The sequence below is a fragment of the Onychostruthus taczanowskii genome, unplaced genomic scaffold (assembly GCF_017590055.1).
Source record: "Onychostruthus taczanowskii isolate IOZ18803 unplaced genomic scaffold, ASM1759005v1 scaffold47, whole genome shotgun sequence".
NCBI lineage: Eukaryota > Metazoa > Chordata > Aves > Passeriformes > Passeridae > Onychostruthus > Onychostruthus taczanowskii.
In genome coordinates, this window is record NW_024502236.1 from 33,193 (window position 1) to 50,285 (window position 17,093).

Here is a 17,093-nt window from a genome sequence, read left to right on the forward strand (position 1 = left end):
CCAAATAGGTCACCAAGGGTGATGGTGTATGGGACACGGAGTCTCTCTGAATTTATCCAGGCTGCAGCTTGAAGCCTTGATGTGGGGACGGTGATCCCCAGGAATGTTTTTACAGTGCATTGGCAGTACAGTGCATTGGCAGTACAGTGTTGTCTTCTTGGGGGGACCTGACTTAGGGCTTTGAAAACACTAAATGTCATGACAGTAGAAGAGGTAGATACTGTTAAAATAGCTTCTCATAGGAATAAAAAGATATATGCTCTTCTATGTTTCTTAATTGTAAAGAGCTCTCTTATTGTTGTTTCACAGATTGCTTTTCCAGCAGAGCATTGTGGCTGAGAGCACTCGTGGCCTCAAGTGCCCTCAGTGGGGCAGAGAGGGCACTGCTGGCCACTGTGCCAGACACTGCCATGCTACACTGGCCATGTCCCTGCTGTTGGAGCACAGTGAGGGGAGCTGATGCCAGATGGCAAGGGATAAGGGAGCCCCAGGCTGGGACTGGGCAGGGACTAGGAGAAATAGCCTGTTCTCAGACAACTTCCTTCCCTCCTGCCACCCTCCAGGTCAACAAGACAGGCAGCCCAGAGTCAGGTTTCTTCTGGACTCCTTTTTGGGATGGAAAAAGTTGGTCTCTGATGTCTTGACATTTCAAAATGTTTTTTTTTAACTTTAAAGGATTAAGTATAAGGAGGAAATTATATGACCAGCTATGGAATACCCATATGGAAAGCACCTAAGTCTGAAATGCAGAATGAGTGGGAATGGGCTGCCATTAGGATTACAGAGTCAGATCGCACCTCAAGGGCAGTGCTGTGATTGTATGAAACTGTTAGATTGCATTTTCTTCAGAGCTGTGCTGTACAAGATTTTGATGTTGGACATCATGAGTGTTATTTTTATTCAGCAGAAGATTGTTTGGCTCAATGTGATAATGACTGCAAGGCTTACTGCTGTGATGGGACTACTCCCTACTGCTGTTCATATTATGCCTACATTGGGAATGTCTTTTCGTGAGTATATTTGTACTTAAAAAAAGGTGTGCTGTTTTCATGAAGTCAGTGTAAATTTGCTGTGGCAAAACTATGTTTTGGCAATAAACTGAGGCAGGATTTGGGTTTTTTTGTTTCAGTTTGGTTTGTTTTTTTCCTTGCTGGTAACAATCTTTGGTATTCCTTTGAGGTCTCATGTTACATGAATTTTTGAAACATACCAGAAAGCTTGCTAAAATTGTGGGTTCTGTCCTTATTTTGTGTACAGTAATATAATTTCTGGATTTAAGCTTTAGAGATAGTGAGAACTTTATTTCAAGCTCGAGCTGAAAAGATCTGTGAATAGAAATCTTGTGTGTTTTGTTGAAATGGTTTCTCACACTGAGTTGATAATGATTGAATAGTAATTCAAATTACTTGGATTTGAAATTCATATTGCTTTGAGTACTTTTTTTTAATTTTCACTTTTATTTACTAGTTTATTTTTGTTAAATAATGTTTTGGCTGTTGGTGGAATTTATTGAGCAGATTCTAGGTGAGAGTAATCCGATCCTTTAACAATGTTGTATGAACAGCATGTTTCACAGTGCTTTAAAAAACAGGGCAGATGAAATGAAGTGGTTACAAATATTTTCTGTCTAGCGGAAAATGTAGGAATAAACTGTTGATTAAAAAACATAGGCTCTAGTGCAGCTGTTTGTCTTTGCATCAGTGAGGAAGAAGAGAAGCTTACCTGCTAATGGACCTGACTCTGGCCTTCACTAAAGTCACATCTCACAAGTTGTACATTCAACTTTGCAAGGGCAAACCTAAATGAAACATAAAATGTGGTTCTTCATGATAGGGCATTTTACCTTCTGTTGCATCAATTACACTAGTAATTTCCTTAGCCTACAGTCTGTGACTTATTTTTGGTTTGTGATAAATGGCTACTCACTTTTAATAATTTTAGTAAGGTTTATTAAACCTTATAAAAAAAATACAACAGAAGACTGAATAGAGAAAATGTTACTGCACTGGGAGCAAAGGATTTTCCCACCATGTGCTCACCCACACAATGGAGGTTTCACTTTTTAACCCTTTAACCCTTCCAAGGTGCTGTACATAGACCCCTTCTTTGCTGTCCTGTGGTGGAGATTACTTCCTCAAATCCTGATTGGAGGTCAGATGTCACCATAGTGACAAGCCAACCCTCCCAGATGTCCCATCCCTGGCTGTCTCTTGATAACAATGTAAAGGGGTAAAACATAATTCTAAATCTGTAAAACTTTTTCTTGACCTAAATACATGATATTTGTCTGTAAGTTGTGAGAGTCAGTCATTGCATTACTCATCTATTACAGGTTTATATTCTTGACTAAAACCAGAGAAGATAAAAATGACATCGCATATGGACTGCCTGGTACTTGGAGAAGACTGAGTGGGATGGTGATAATTGCTTTTTTTTTAGAAAGACTCCTCTGATGCAAGTTTTGTTTCAGCCATGGTACCTGGGGAATATTCCAGTGTTCCCATCAGTATATTTTATAGCACTTTGAAGGAGTAGGCAGAGTGATGGTATTTTAATATAGAATTGATCCACAGTTTTTAAAACAGATCATATGCTTCCTGGGCTTAAGTAAATAAATTATGGTAGAACACCAGAATCCTTCATTCATCTGGAAATGACAAAGCATGTATTTAAGATGGTTGTTGTTTAATGACACGTGATTTTTTTTCCTGATTACTGAGTGAATGTTTGCTTTGATTTGTTGTTCTATTTTTTCATTTCAAAATTGTTTTTCAATTTACAAGCATCAAAGGAGTTTCTCATTCTGAATACCTTGTTCCAGACCATGTGTGATGGACACAAGAGCATAGGACATCACATTATAAGAAGGAGGCTTCCTGTAGAACAAATGGATTTAATCTCTCACTTCTGTGAGTGCATAGCTAGCATTTGTCTAGCCTAATGTCAGAGCTGTGCTTTGTGAAGGCCTTGACCAGGGGCTTCTTTAGAGCGACCACTGAAATGCTGAAACCATGCCTTCAGCACCAAGTTGACACCTTGTCTTTGGTATGTTTCTTTAACAAATGTAAGTAGGTATTGAATTAGAGCTGAAGTGTGAGTGGCTCTGACACATTTGGAAGGGTTTGTGTATATCTGGGTGGATTTGAATACTAGAGGAGGCTCTTGCAAGTGCTGTTTGCCACAACACATCTTGAAGGAGACATTTGATCCTTCTAATTTTTTATGGTTAAATACTCCAATGCATAGACTTGAAGATCAGTCAGCAGTTGTTATACTCCTTTGACCCGGAATTTTGAATGATTAAGTCACAGATTTTTTTTTTTCTCCTAAAAGCAGGTCAGGACATGTCTTCTTTAAACATGTAATCTCATTTTGAAAACTTCAGACATTAATGAGTTGACCATCTATCCTGGTAAACTGTTCCATAGTTCATTTACTAACAGCACTGGGAAATTTTACAGTGAAGGTTGAAATTCCTACTGTCAACTCTTAACTTTTGTGCAAGTTTGAAATGTGGCCTTAAACAGTCATCATGACAGCTCTCAACCATATTGCTGAGCTGGGTGAACTCTGTCAGCCTCACATGTAAGATTTACTTTGTTTTGTTTTGCCCAGCTCAGGGATCAAATCTTTGGCCTTCTTTTGAGCTCCGTCTCATGTGTTCACCTCCTTCTTTAAGTATGGCTGGCAGGGCTGCACACAGGGTTTGACAGAATCCTTGCTAGGACTATTTTACCTGTACCTCTCTTTGAGTACCTATTTTGAAGCAGGTATCTCTGATGGTCACAGAAAACATAAATGAATTCAGCAATTTGGTCCATCTCTAAATCTGTAAATCACAGCCTTCAAAGCAAGTCTGCTGATTTAAGCCTGCAAACTGTTATTTTCTGAGGCTAGTACCTTGGATTTAGTTGCATTGCAAAAGATTTTATTGTGGCTTTAATTATGCTCCATAAGAATAACCTTCCCTTTTCACTGTGGGCACTATATTGGTCTTTAATTATGTGCGAGAAGTTTCATGTTGCCTCACTCCCAAATAACAAACTGATAAAATTGCATTAGAATTTGGAAATGGTCACTAGTGTCCTTTCTGCTTGTGTCTTTCTGTTGATAATTCTGTATTGAAATATTTAAAAGAGCTTAATTTAATCCAAGACACTATGTGTCCTGATACTGTTCTTTTAATATCCTTTATGCCTTTCAACATAAAAATTTTTGATCCTACTTTCTGCACCAAATAGATGTGATCTGCAGGGTTGCTTCCAGAGGTGCCTTTTTACTGCATGAAACACATATAGTCCTCAGTGTTGTCTTGTCTCTGCTTCTGTAGAGGTTGCTTGCACTTTCTCATTTGCCTACCACTAGTTTCTATGTTCTCTCTATTCTTTATAAATCTGCGTGTCTTTCTAGTGTTTCTGCTCTTTATCTTCTTTGGGATGGTTTTGGGTTTGTTTTTTCACAAGCATAACTCTCTCTTAGTTTTAGGAAATACTTTTGGCATGCAATAGGTACCTTTTAAACAATTCTCTGTTTTGTTTCCTGCCTCTCACTCATTTTCTTTTTAGGTCCATATGCCAGCAGTTGTACAGACTATGAACACCAGCAATAATGTATATAGTGATTTTGAAACAAAATCAGTGTAACTAGATAGTGATCATTATTGCTTAGGTTGTACCTTTTAAGTGATTAATTAACTCTTCACTCATTAAAACAAGTTTCAACGTTGAGATATTGCATGTAGGGTTTTAGAATTTTCTATTTAAGAAATCATCATCTTTTTAGAATACCAGGGATGTTTTTTAAGTTAGAAGATATTTTCAGCAAACATCCTTCGGGCTGTGTGCATCTCTGATAAACATGTTTTAATTTCTATGCATGAAGAGCAGATGCAGATTTATCCACTCACTGTAGTTTTTGGGGTTTCAGAGCCTGTATGAGTAAGTCCAGTTCTAGTTGGAGTACAGGTATAATCTATAAGCGTTCAAAGTCTGTGAGTGAGCCACCTGTAATCTCATGAGCATCTCTAATGTAAAATAATACATTCCTTCTCCTTCTTTCCCCCTTCATGATAACCTTTCAGAGCAAGTCGTTACAGTATTAATGTTGCAGCTATATTTCCTTTCCTGTGATTTTTCAATAGCTACAGCCTGTCAGTATTTCCTGATACATAAGCATTTCCTCTGTTTGTTTGGCATCTTGTGCTTCGTAGTTAGCTCTTCTAAACTTTTTTTTTTTTTGCCTGGGAAGGTTACAGATTTATACTGAGACTTGTGCAACATTACAGGGCTGTGTCTGTGAGATTAAGGAAAAGGCACAGGGATGCTTTAGTGCTCAGGCTGTTTCTCCTGGTCATCTTGCCACTGCCTACTAGAAAGACAAGCTTGGAGACATCCTTCCCAGCCTTTGGCATCATCCTGGCCCTTGAAGTCAAGAAATTCAGGCTGTCCTTCTCAGAATCTAGTTTCTAAGCTATTGAATCGCTTATGACTGACCTTTTGTTGGCTTTCCTGTGCTGCTGCATTTTGCTACCAGGCTGAGGACTAAGGTGACTTAGCAGCATGTTTCCTCTGTGACAGGTGCTCCAGGTTTGCCCACAACAGAGTGACTGCTGAAAAGTATCTCCCATCCTGACCAGACAGCATTTTGCCTTTGTTCTCTCAGAGATTTTGGAAACATCTGATGATTACTTCCAGCCTTAAGCCCCAGAGCTCCTGACACCAGAGATGGGTGTCAGGACAAGAGGGTTTCTTCTGCAGGACCCAATTTTGAGTGTAGTTTTGACAGTGCTTTTTTTATTTGGTTTCAAGAGGCTTTAAATTGTCTGACCCTTATGCTTATCCTAGTGGATTTTCTGAGGGCTAAATTCCAGCTAAATTTTTTTCTTCCACATTGTGCCTTGTGTTTGTCTTGGCACATAGATAGCTTTTGGGCCACAACTAGATCTTTGGACAGGGAAGTCAGTAGGAGGATATCAAATGCCTTCTTGCTGGTCCTAAATCGCGAGCCAGACAAAGGATGATAAAAAGGGATTACCTGTACAAGAATTCTTAGGTTCACAGTTTGCCAGGTGGAAAATGCCGAAAATGCACACACAGCATAATGTGTGTACAATTTTTATAGGTTTTGCACATTAGCATATCTAACAAGAATCACCAATTAAAATTATAATTGGTGAGGTAATTCCCCCAGTTCATCTCTTTCTCAAATCCTCCCTTCTCTACATAGGGAATTAACTTTGTTTATAAAAATGTGCCTGGAAGAGGTAGTCTCAGCCTTGGTTGCCAGGAAGAACCAAGATAGGATAGGAACCTTGGACCCCAGCTTGAAATCTTTTGGAATGTGTTTTGCTTTCTGCCCATTGGGTAGGGTAAGGTAAAGTACTGGAGCTAGGCTATGAATACAATAACAGAGCTACAAATATATGTGTAAAGAATACACAGAATATCTAAAAGAAAAAAGGCAAAAATCAGTTCAGCATCAGCATGCTGTCAGGGGTGGTTCTGGGCGCTGCCTTTGCTCTTCCACAATACTTCATGGCCAGCAGCTCTGAGTTGGTGTGAAATAATCCCAAATTTTAGATAAATAATGGAGTAAAGAGGACAAATAGTCCACCAGTTCTTTCAAACAAGTACTGCTGGGCCAGCTGAATGTTCAGTGGCAATGAGAGGACTTATATATGGATTTGGCCCACCAAATTTAAGAAAATCTGTTGATAAAATATTCAGCCCATGTGATTGGTCTGTATTTCCCTGGGTAAGTCTTTAAGGGGAGTAAACTGGAATATTGGCGCAAGCAGAAGAAAGCTGGCATGCTACATTACATGGCAAAGTTTCTTCATAAACTTTGTCTTCAGAAATGTCTTACTCTTAAGGCAGCTGTTATTTAGAAAAACAACACAAAAGGAAACAAAATACATGGTTGCAAGAACTTCAAAAGTAACTTGAAGAAAAAGTAAAAAAAAATACTTGAGAGAACTGTAATCTCATTACACATAGTGAGATGGTGGTTTGTGAGAAGGGAGGGGGAAAAATCTTACTGTGCAAAAGGATGCAACAGCCTTTTTAATTAACGTGTTATCTGCGTGCAACTAATGTATGTTGGAAGAGATGAGGTTCTGGGTGGCTTTTGGGCTGCTTTTTTTAAGTCTAGGGGATGTGCAATACAGCCAGGAAGGAAGGCATGCAGACAATGGGAGGAAAAGAGGCAGAGAACACATTTAGCATAAAAATTGTGCGCATATCTTGGCCTGCAAAACTGAGGAAAAAGGTGTGTGTAGCGTGTCTTAAGTGTGGCATTTGATGTGGAGTACTTTATATCCAATAGTACCTTTGGGAAAAGCAGCTGACCGCTATTCCTGAAGGGAGCAATATTCCTTAAGGTAAGTAATTTGATATGGCAATATTGACAGTGGGTATGGAGGAGGAGTGCACCAAAGGAGACAACTGGCATTTTAAGAGTTAAGACTATAGAGACGTAGCCTCTGGAGCTCATAGTGAATAAAAGAAATTCAGGAAGCCTAACATTCACTGAAGATTTCAAATAATTAAAATTCGATGCTTTCAGGCATCCCACAGTAAACATGTGTAGCAACAAATGGGTTGAGGATAGTTCTGTGTCTACATGGCAGTTGTATGGGACTCTGCTTAAAATAAAATTGGTTTCCTATTCATTAATGGTAATGTTCAAAATTTCCCATGATTAAAGCACTTTGGGACAGTATGTAAAACTAAATTTACCTATCAGTTCACATTTCATGCCTCTGGCCCTGGGACTTTGATACTATGCCAGAGGTCTGCCAAAGACGCAATTCAGAGTCTTCCTGATTGAGCACATGGAACAGAGCCTGGATGGCTATAAATGTGTCATTGGAAGGGCTGAAACTCTAATAGGCAAAATAGGCTTGACCAGGAGAAAATTTATTTGATTTATTGCCAACTAAATAGAGTCGGAGGGTGAGAAACAAAGACTAAAACTCTCCCCTTCTCTCCCCTCCTCCCTCAGGCTTTATCCCAGGCTCAATTTCACTCCTCTATCCCCAGCTCCTCTTCTTCCCCACTCTGAGTGGCACAGGGAGTGGGAAATGTGGGTATGGTCAGTTCTTCACAGCCCATCTGCGCTGCTCCTCACACTTTTCCTTGGTTCAGTCTGTGCTGGGTTGCAGTGTGGTTATCTCCTTGGTACAGTGCTGTAGGAGTTGGAGAAATTATGTCTTCTCTGACTTACTATAGTTTTACATGGACAAAGTACAGTAAGAGTAATTTGAATGCTATGGAGAGGAGAAATTATTTTGAAACTCTCTAAGGGAGATCCTTGGCTGGCAAATATCTGGGTTAATAATTGTCAACTTTCATAGACTTACATTCTCTCAAGGCAGCTGGGGATCCAGAACAATTTTTTGTCCTCTGGGAAGAAAGAAGAATCTGTTTTCTGTATTATGAATGTTGTCACACATGTGTGGTGTTGATTAATTAGAAAGATGTGAAGCTCTTTAGAAATCTGGGAAAGATATCATCTTTCTCTGCCCGTGTCCACTGAGGCTGAGCAGAAGCGCGGTGCAGAATGCCAGTCAAAGGCAATCCAAATTGCAGCCTTGATGTTCCTCTGTGGAAATCCAGCACAGCTATAAGGCTAGGAAAAGCAGATTATATGATTATGACTTCTGTGTTGGATATGAATTTAAACTCAGACTTAACTGCTTGCCAGTAGTCTGAGCTGTCATAGCTCAAGCAGGATTTACATTTTGATTTTGTTGAGTTTGATTCTGTAAGGAACTAAATATGCTAAATGAAACAGCTCTCTGTGCAATTAATAAATGAGGAAAAGGCAAAATTAAAACGTGGCTGTCCCCTTTGACAATTAAATAGGAACAAACTCTGTGCTTTAAATCTATGAGCTTTCTGCTGAGATGCTCATTACTGATGAAAACCTTCTGAAATCTCCTGAACCTTGTTTCTGAAGGGAGAAAAATAGGAAAAAGAACTTCAATAAATTGCTCTTTTGCAGTTGAAGGATTTAATTTATCTGTTTCTCTACATTTCGAAAAATTGCTGTTTATAATAGGGTCTTTCTTCATACCACACGTAATCTGGTAATGAGTCTAGCAAAACCTTCAGTTTCTAAACAGATGTTTGTTGTTTGAAATGAAGAGCTTAGAAAACATGAAGGCATGTTACTTTATCCACATGATTTCTCTGATCAGAAAAAGAGAAGCGGTAAATCTTTTTCTTTTTAATTATCTATGTGATAAAGGAGGGTAGAAATAGAATGTGAAAAAAGTGATTATTTGTCGATTCTCTTTCCCCAGCTAGCTGATGACAAGAGGGGGGTGTGGCAGGTTCCCCCTGGAGCTCCGTTGAATCCCAGGTGTCAATTGTTTTGGCGCAAAATAAAACACAGGCAGCGCACACGGGTCCCAGGGAAACTTTATTTGATGGCAGACTTCCCCTTTTCCTCGCCTGGGACCCCGATCAAGGGGCAAACAAAGACTTATATGTGGGGGAAAGTCAGGGGAAGGCACAACTTTCAACAAATCAGGAGAGTTGGGAGTAAAAAACTTAGGCGGGAATAACAATAGTGAACCAATAAACTTCCAAGGGAGGAAAAACGGTTTCAATAAACAAGTAAAGTTTGGAGAAATAGAAACTAGAAACTAGCTGACAAAATAACTGGGAAAAGGCGGAGACAAAAGGAAAACAGCACCACAGAAAACCACCAAATCACAAATCAAACCATAAACCTACTAATAAAACAAAGAGCACGATACAACAATTATTAAATAACTCCTTATCAAAAACCAATTATAGAAGCATTACAATAATTAAGTAGCTAGAAGATCACATAACTTCATTACTCACAAGCTGGCAAGTCATAAGAAATGTGTAAGAGCCTTTAAGAAATGCATCCATTAAATTACTCCATTAATCCATCTACACCAGTCATTGTATTCTCTTTCTCTGTGGGTTTCGTATCGACTTTACCTTCTGTTCAGTGCTGTAGACAAGAGGGTGCCATTGGAAACAGGTAAAAATGCTTTCCATGACTGATAAATCATGGGGGTTTTGTTCAGACAGACAAATATAGCTGAAGTATGTAATAGCAAAACTGCAAAGAAAGTCACTCAAAGTGTAGGTTGTCCATTGGATCCAATTGTCCAAGAAGTTTAAAAATCGAACTGATGAAACACCTTCATAGTTTTCCCTGTTTTCTCTAGTTTCTTCGTTATACAGAATAATGTTTTGCTTTCCTCCATTCTTTTGAAGTCTTAAAATTTTTTAGTGTTCCTCGTAGTACTTTGCTCTTGTGCAATGATTATAATTCCTCATAATGCAAGTGACTTATTTGCTCATTAATACAGCTGACACCTTACTCAGCTGGTGTTCCTATTCTCCATCAGTCTTTTTTCAGTCTCTGCCTGGATGTGTCTTTGTCACATATATTTATATGTGGCTTCCCATAATGGGATCTCATTCTGTGGTGGGAATATGTGTGTGCCAGGTGACAACACCATGGCATTCTGTATGCTCTTCTGTCAGGTGTCTGGAAGTGACTGCTATCACCCCCACATTGCTGTCCTATTCCTAAAGTGTGCCTGTCCCAAATTTCCAGTCTGTTTGGAATGTTCACTATTGTCCTAGGGTGACTTTATGATGCTCTCGCATCCCCAGTGTCTGCCCAGAAATGAATTTTGCACTTTTGTCTGTTTAGCCCAGAAATAAGTTTTGCATGGTTCTGAGAGCCAAGTGGGGGAGACAAGAAACACAGTTTATCAGAAACTGCACTTGCTCCCTCGCATCCTTCTCCTGGACTGTGATGTCTGCAACACAGACAGCAAGAGAGAGCTCTCCTTTGCTTTTAGTTAGCCTTTAGCTAGCTGAGGCAGAGAAGTTCCCTGCACTGTGGTTTTTCTTTTCCTTGGAACTGTTTAAACCTGCTCTGCACTGAACACCCATGTATGAGATGGTCCAAAGTTTCCCTCATCTGCTTTACGACCATCGTCAAGGAGGGAGATTGAAGCCACCCCCAAGGACTGAGACTGAGACCCTTAAAATTCTAACACGGGCACTGGCCTGGCTGAAGCGGGATGTCTGCCAAGTGTTGGCTGCAGGTGTGGTCGCTGGATCAAGATTGTTTTCCCACAGAAACCAATCCTGAAAACAATGGGTCCCACTCACTGCTAGGACTGGTTTGTGCTGTTTCAGAACTGGACTGTCCATTCTTTTTCTCAATGGACTTATTCTCCGCTGTCCTGTACGTGTTCCCCTCCCGACAGAGGACTATAACAGACCCCTGAGTTAACCAAAGACTTTCAAATTCTCCCTGACGTGACAAGATGGATCTATTGGTCGGACCACGAGGATTTCGCCTCTCCTTTGGTAGCGATATTCCCCCCCCTCTTTCTCTCTCTTTCTCTATCCTTTATCTCCTTTCTAATCCTTCTATCACATTTGCTGTGGGCACTCAATAAAAGGTGCATTTGTTTTGATTAATACTGAATTCGCCTCAGTGTTGTTTTTGCGCTCTGAAATCAGTTAATGAACCATCACAACCCCCACTAGCACTAGCAGATCGTGACATTAAAATCCAGAAGAGCACTGTCAGCTTGCACCCGTGGGCTAGACCTGGGCTGCAGCATTTCCAGTGCCAGAGGGATAAGAGACTGAGTGAGCTGAGCTACAGCCCAGAAAGAGGGCTTTCTGAGTTTGTCATGTCTTTTGGAGCAGCAAGAGGCTTTACTGTTTAATGTTGTTAATTTTTTTTGTGCCAGTGAATGCTTTGCCTGTTAAATAAAGTTTTTTCCACTTTTCTCCAAGGAAATCTTTTTCCTGAACCAGTTGCGGGAGGGGCTGCTTGAATCTGCTTTCTAGAGGAAACCCCTTTAGAGGTTTTCCCCCATATTTGCCCTATACCAGAACAACTATTCATATAAAGGATGAGAAACATTGAGGCTTGAAAAATGAGGCACAATCAAGAGATGGGACACCACTGCTCATAAAACTTTGATTGCTATAGAGACATCAGTGAGCCACCTTAGGTTGACATCAGGATTAGACCTGATTGTGTCATCTAGAGTGTTGGTTCCCAAAATCCTGTTAATTCTTGCCTCTCTCCCCAGCTCCTTCTGTTTCAGCTTATGTCACATACCAGACTCAGGGTGTTCTGCTGCTTCTGCCAAATTGAACATACTACTACTAATTTTTCTTTTCCTGCTTTCCTTGATCCCCTTAAGTGCTTGTCTCAGTTTAGAGTCAAGTTTAGGAGAAAAATCACTCTAGAATGAGTGTTTCCTCTTATATTGGTTTTGCATGGCCTGGTTTTGGTAGTGGAATGGCCACAGAGTTGGCTTCTGTGAGGAGGTATTGAATGCTTCCACCATGTGCAGCAGATCCAACCGCTGATGGCTCTGAAGATGGACATGACACTGACCAAAACTGGGCCAATTAGAGAGGTTGGTAATGCCTCTATGATAACATATATAAGAAGAAAATCAAAACAAAGGTGCAGTTGATAGTTCCCTCTGGTCTTGGACCAAATCAGACCGAACAGTTCAGGGAAAAAAACAAAGGCCATGGAAGGATTGTTGCCATAGTCTCCAAGGCCAGGGAAAGGAAGAAAAACCCAGCTTCTTGCCTAAGCTAGCTAAGCACTGTCCTCACTGCACCAGAGACACCTGGGGAGCGAGGCTTTGAAAAAGCCTATGCAAGAGCCCTAAGGCTCCCTTCTTCACCTGGACCAACCTTAAAGCTACAGCAACCTTTTTTGGGCAAATAGCAGATGATAAGGGAATAGAAAAGCACCCCAAGATAGTACTGGAGACCCCATGCCACATTTAAACGTTTCACTCTTAGTGATGAAGTGTTTTGTTGAATCAGGACATTTGCATTCAGCTTGGCTTTCGAGTTTGACTAGCCTTTGAAGTTTGAGAAGCACAAGGAGAAATCTTCAGCAGCACAGAGAGGACCAATTAATTCTTTCTTATATTAGCCTCTTTGGTTCTTCAATGTACTTGCTTTTAGAGTCCCCTTTTTTACTTTGTAGTTATTGTTCCATTTGTGTGCTTATTGTACCATTTGCCTTTTTGCTTCCCATCACTCTATTCTTTCATTTACCATTTGCCTTCCCCAGAGTGGGAAAGCGCAATTTACTTTGTACCTCAGAAAATTTGCTGCACAGTCCGATTAATCTCATTGAGTTGGCAGTTCAGACTGCCTGATGTGTGACACGCTTCTGGTACCACCAAGAATGCCACGAGACCAGTCGAAGGGTACTATCTCATCTCCATTGATCCTGATGGGACAAAAATATCTGTACTGGAGTAAATATTTGCTTAAGACAAGAGTGTTCCTGTGTTTTCTATGGGACTAGCTGATTAATGAAGTTGCTTTGAAAAAAAAAAGAAAAAAAATTAAATTTAGAGAAGTTTGGAATGGAGGCTGCTAATCCCTCTCTCAGTCTGTGAGCCCAGATGCAGTATATGAGGCACAGTCCCCAGGTGTGGTGTGTCAGGAAACATTTATTAAAAGTATACATAACTTTTATAATATTTTTACTATCAGGTTAGAATAGCATGAGACTAGATAGCCAATTCCGATAACTGCTAACCAGTAATATATCAATAATATATGATGTTGGTCCCTAAGAGCAACATCAGCTTTTTTTCCCTAAAACAAGCACTTGTATCACAATTTTTTTCTGCAAAACTACTATGCTTCTGCTACTTGTTACATTTTAGAAATCTTGTTACATCTCTCCTGCCTTGACTGCACAGCCCTTTCTTTTCTTACTAGGAGGTCTTTGTTTCCTTTCCCCGCACCCAGAGCTTTCCCCAAGCTTTGGTGACTTAGCACTGACTCAGAGAGAGGCGAGTCCTTTTAATGTCAGTGTATTTTTTTTTTTTCATACCTACTGCAGCTTAGCTCTGAATTCAGAGCTGTTGCTTGTGTTGTACTGGTAGGTCAGTGCAACTAGGCTGCCACTATCACAGGCAGCCCTTAAATGTGCCAAGCTCAAGGTTCACAGTTCTTAGTAGCTCACCCCTGCTACATCTACTGGAAAGCTCTTCCAGAGCCATATTTTTCTGATCATCGAGAATCTTTCTTTTCACAAGCTTTTTCTGCAAGTCTGCTAATTCTTGTAATATTTTTTAAACTGACCCTTCATTTTGATATGAAATTGTGAAATAAGTTTTTCCATCCCTTCTCTAAGTGATGGATTGTGGACTGGGTTTGTTTTGGGAAGCTGCTATATGGCAGAGTATACATCCATTGTATGTACCACACATGATTCTTGGGGTGTCCTGTGCAGGGCCAGGAGCTGGACTTGATGATCCTGATGGATCCCTTCCAGTTCATCACAATCTGTGATTCCCATTCACTGTATTAGTTACCTGTGTACATTTAAGTATATTTCTTGATTCAAAAGTATAACTCTCATTTAGTCAGTGGGGGTATGTGGTTTGCACATACATAGAAGGAAAAGAACTGCCTGCTTTCCTAGGTAAACATTTCTTTGTGTTACTTGAATGTGCTGTTGACTAACCTGTCTGCTCTTTCCAACAGTTGCACATTTTTCTGAAGTGACTGTAATGGACTGTGATCCTTGTGGGAAAAAATTTGGACATCCTGAGCATATATCTTAATGAAAATTGTATTAATATGTTGTTTAGTGGTTGTGGATGCTTTTGATGTTTTGAATATTTTGCAAGCCATGTAACAGCATTCAGTCACTTTCTCCATGCTGTTGCAAAATGGTGTCAAGTTTAGATTAGTAACAGGTTGTGACATAACAGCAGGATTTACCTCAAGGGAAACTTCACAAAATGTTGTGTTTATAGATCATTCTGTCAAAATAGCTCAGATTGTCACTCCATCTGGTTTTGCTACCAGAGATATTTTCTGGGATAGGTCTTCTGGCTTGTGGATCCTATTGTTTCTTCCCTTGAGAAACACCAGCTCTGGTAAAGTGCATGGACTTACTAGAGCACACAGGATGGCAAAGGACAGCTGAAGGTTGGTTGCACTTTGGTGTTCCTGTTGTGTTTAACTGCTGTCAGAAGTGATAATGACAGCATGGAAGAGCCTTCTGCCAGGCTTCCTTGTGCTCCAACAAGGAACATGTTTCTTTTTTGCTTTATCTCATTAGCATAAAAAGCAAGGTAACATGTCACCAAAACTGAGAAGGAAGAACCAGGGTGCAGGGGGTGTCTCTTCTGTACAGCTCTACAGGAGTAAGGAGTGTCTCATCTCCTGGGAAAGGAGAGGAAGGGACTGGATCCTCTGTTTGTGTTACCCCACAGTGTGGGGTTCTCTATCCTGCACCTGGGCCGTGCAGGTGGATGAGCCAGGATGTCATGCATTTGCCCGGGAAGTTATTGCTGACTCATCAGGAACTGGCTCTTTTCCAGGCCCAGTGATCAGCTAAGGTGGAGGAGGTCAAGCCTAGCTCAACATTACTTAATGTGTGTGTGCACGTCTGTACCGTGTGGTGACTTCTGCACCCTGAGCACAGCTGCATTCAGATAAAGCAACTTTCATAATTTTATGGAACCTGTAAGAGCCACAGCATGTTTCTCTAACGATAGTTTAATTTTCAGGGTTTTTTAGTTTTCTGACTCATAGTCCTCTTCTCCAAAAGCATAAAATTATTCATATACCCAAGCACTTAACACTTTTTCCATTTGTAAATGGCATTTCATGCATGCTTAACGAGTATATTCCACTAAAACCGTAATACACTAAAACCATAATTTGCTTATGTTTCATAATAAGGTTTGAATCCTGCAAAGACTTATGTTAATACTTTCAAGTTCATTGTAGGTTTTTGCAAATGGTGTTTTAGAATCAGAATGTCCTCTGGCTTAGTCTCAGTGGGTCTTTGTGCCCCTTATAAGCTCTGACACAGCACCTGGGAAGAGAGAGTGGGAAAGAAAAATAGAATTTGTGCTGTAAATCTGACAGAAAGAAGAGAATGCTCAAGAGGCTCTTTTATTGCTTTCACAGTGGTAAGATTTTAGTATTAAAGTACATTAGAAAAAGAAAAGATGAAAAGCATTTTTTTCATTTAATCTGCTTTAGAATTTCTAAAATTAAACTCTCAGTGTCTTATTATTTTCATATGAAGATATGAGGGAAAAATCCCTTTGCTGGGTAATTCAAAGCTCAGATAGATTTATTTAGACTCAAAATATACATTTCTAGCTAGCACTGCAGTTTTAAAAAGCTATTGCATGGTTGCTCAACCAATGCACATATTTTATGATTTTAAAATAGAATAAAATAATTTATGATGTTAGGTTTTTAGTATCCTAAGTCAGACTTTTTCTGCCAGATCATCCAAGAACCACTCCAGATTATTCAATGTCAAAAAAAACCCTAAATATTTTTCATTTGACTAACACATGGAATTCTAAAAGAGTAAAATAATCTAATCTGAGTTGAAATTTAATAAATGCATTTAATTAATGCATTTTTGAGGAAAAGTTTATATTCTCAGAATCAGATTTATGAAAAGGTCAAAAGGCATTTTTTTTCTGGTGGTGTTTTTTTAAAGGTAGTGTTATTTGTTCATATTCAGATATTTTATTACTTTGTTTTATTCAATTTTATTTTCACTTTGTTGTTGTGAAAAGAATTTTTGGTTACAATTTTATTTGTTGCATTAAACAGCAAAATTATCTCCTCTATCTCCCCTCATTCTCCAATAACTTAAAAAAAAAAAAAAAAGATAAGTCAATAAGCTTCTGCTTCAGGAGTGATTTATCACTCATTAATATCAATTAAAGAGTCCAACTGAAGCAATGCTAAGAGTTAGGAAAGGACCATGAATTCCAGTTCCTGCAAAGATCAGTGCATGCCATGTGTGTTTAGCTTTGTAGAATTGTATTGCAGAATTTGTAGAATTGGAAATGGCTTGGCTCCTTGCAATCAAAGCTGTTTTCCATGTGCAGGTGTTGCCACCAAGGAACTGGAAACAGCCCTGACACTACTTCAGCAAGTGGGTCCCTGTGCTCCCTCCCTGACCATGCTGGTCTCCACACAACATTCCATTAAAATGAACAGTAGCATTGCTGGCCTTTCCAGAAGGTGCAAGAGGAGCTA

General features: G+C 39.7%; 1 protein-coding gene across 1 annotated transcript in view; it reads left to right on the forward strand.

The window, feature by feature from the left end:
- CYYR1 (cysteine and tyrosine rich 1) overlaps positions 1-17,093 on the forward strand; it is a 61,461-nt gene that overhangs the window by 30,257 nt on the left and 14,111 nt on the right. Inside the window, exon 4 of the mRNA XM_041414774.1 lies at positions 905-1,010. Within this exon, the coding sequence (XP_041270708.1) occupies positions 905-1,010 (106 nt within the window). The remainder of the gene's footprint in view (positions 1-904; positions 1,011-17,093) is intronic.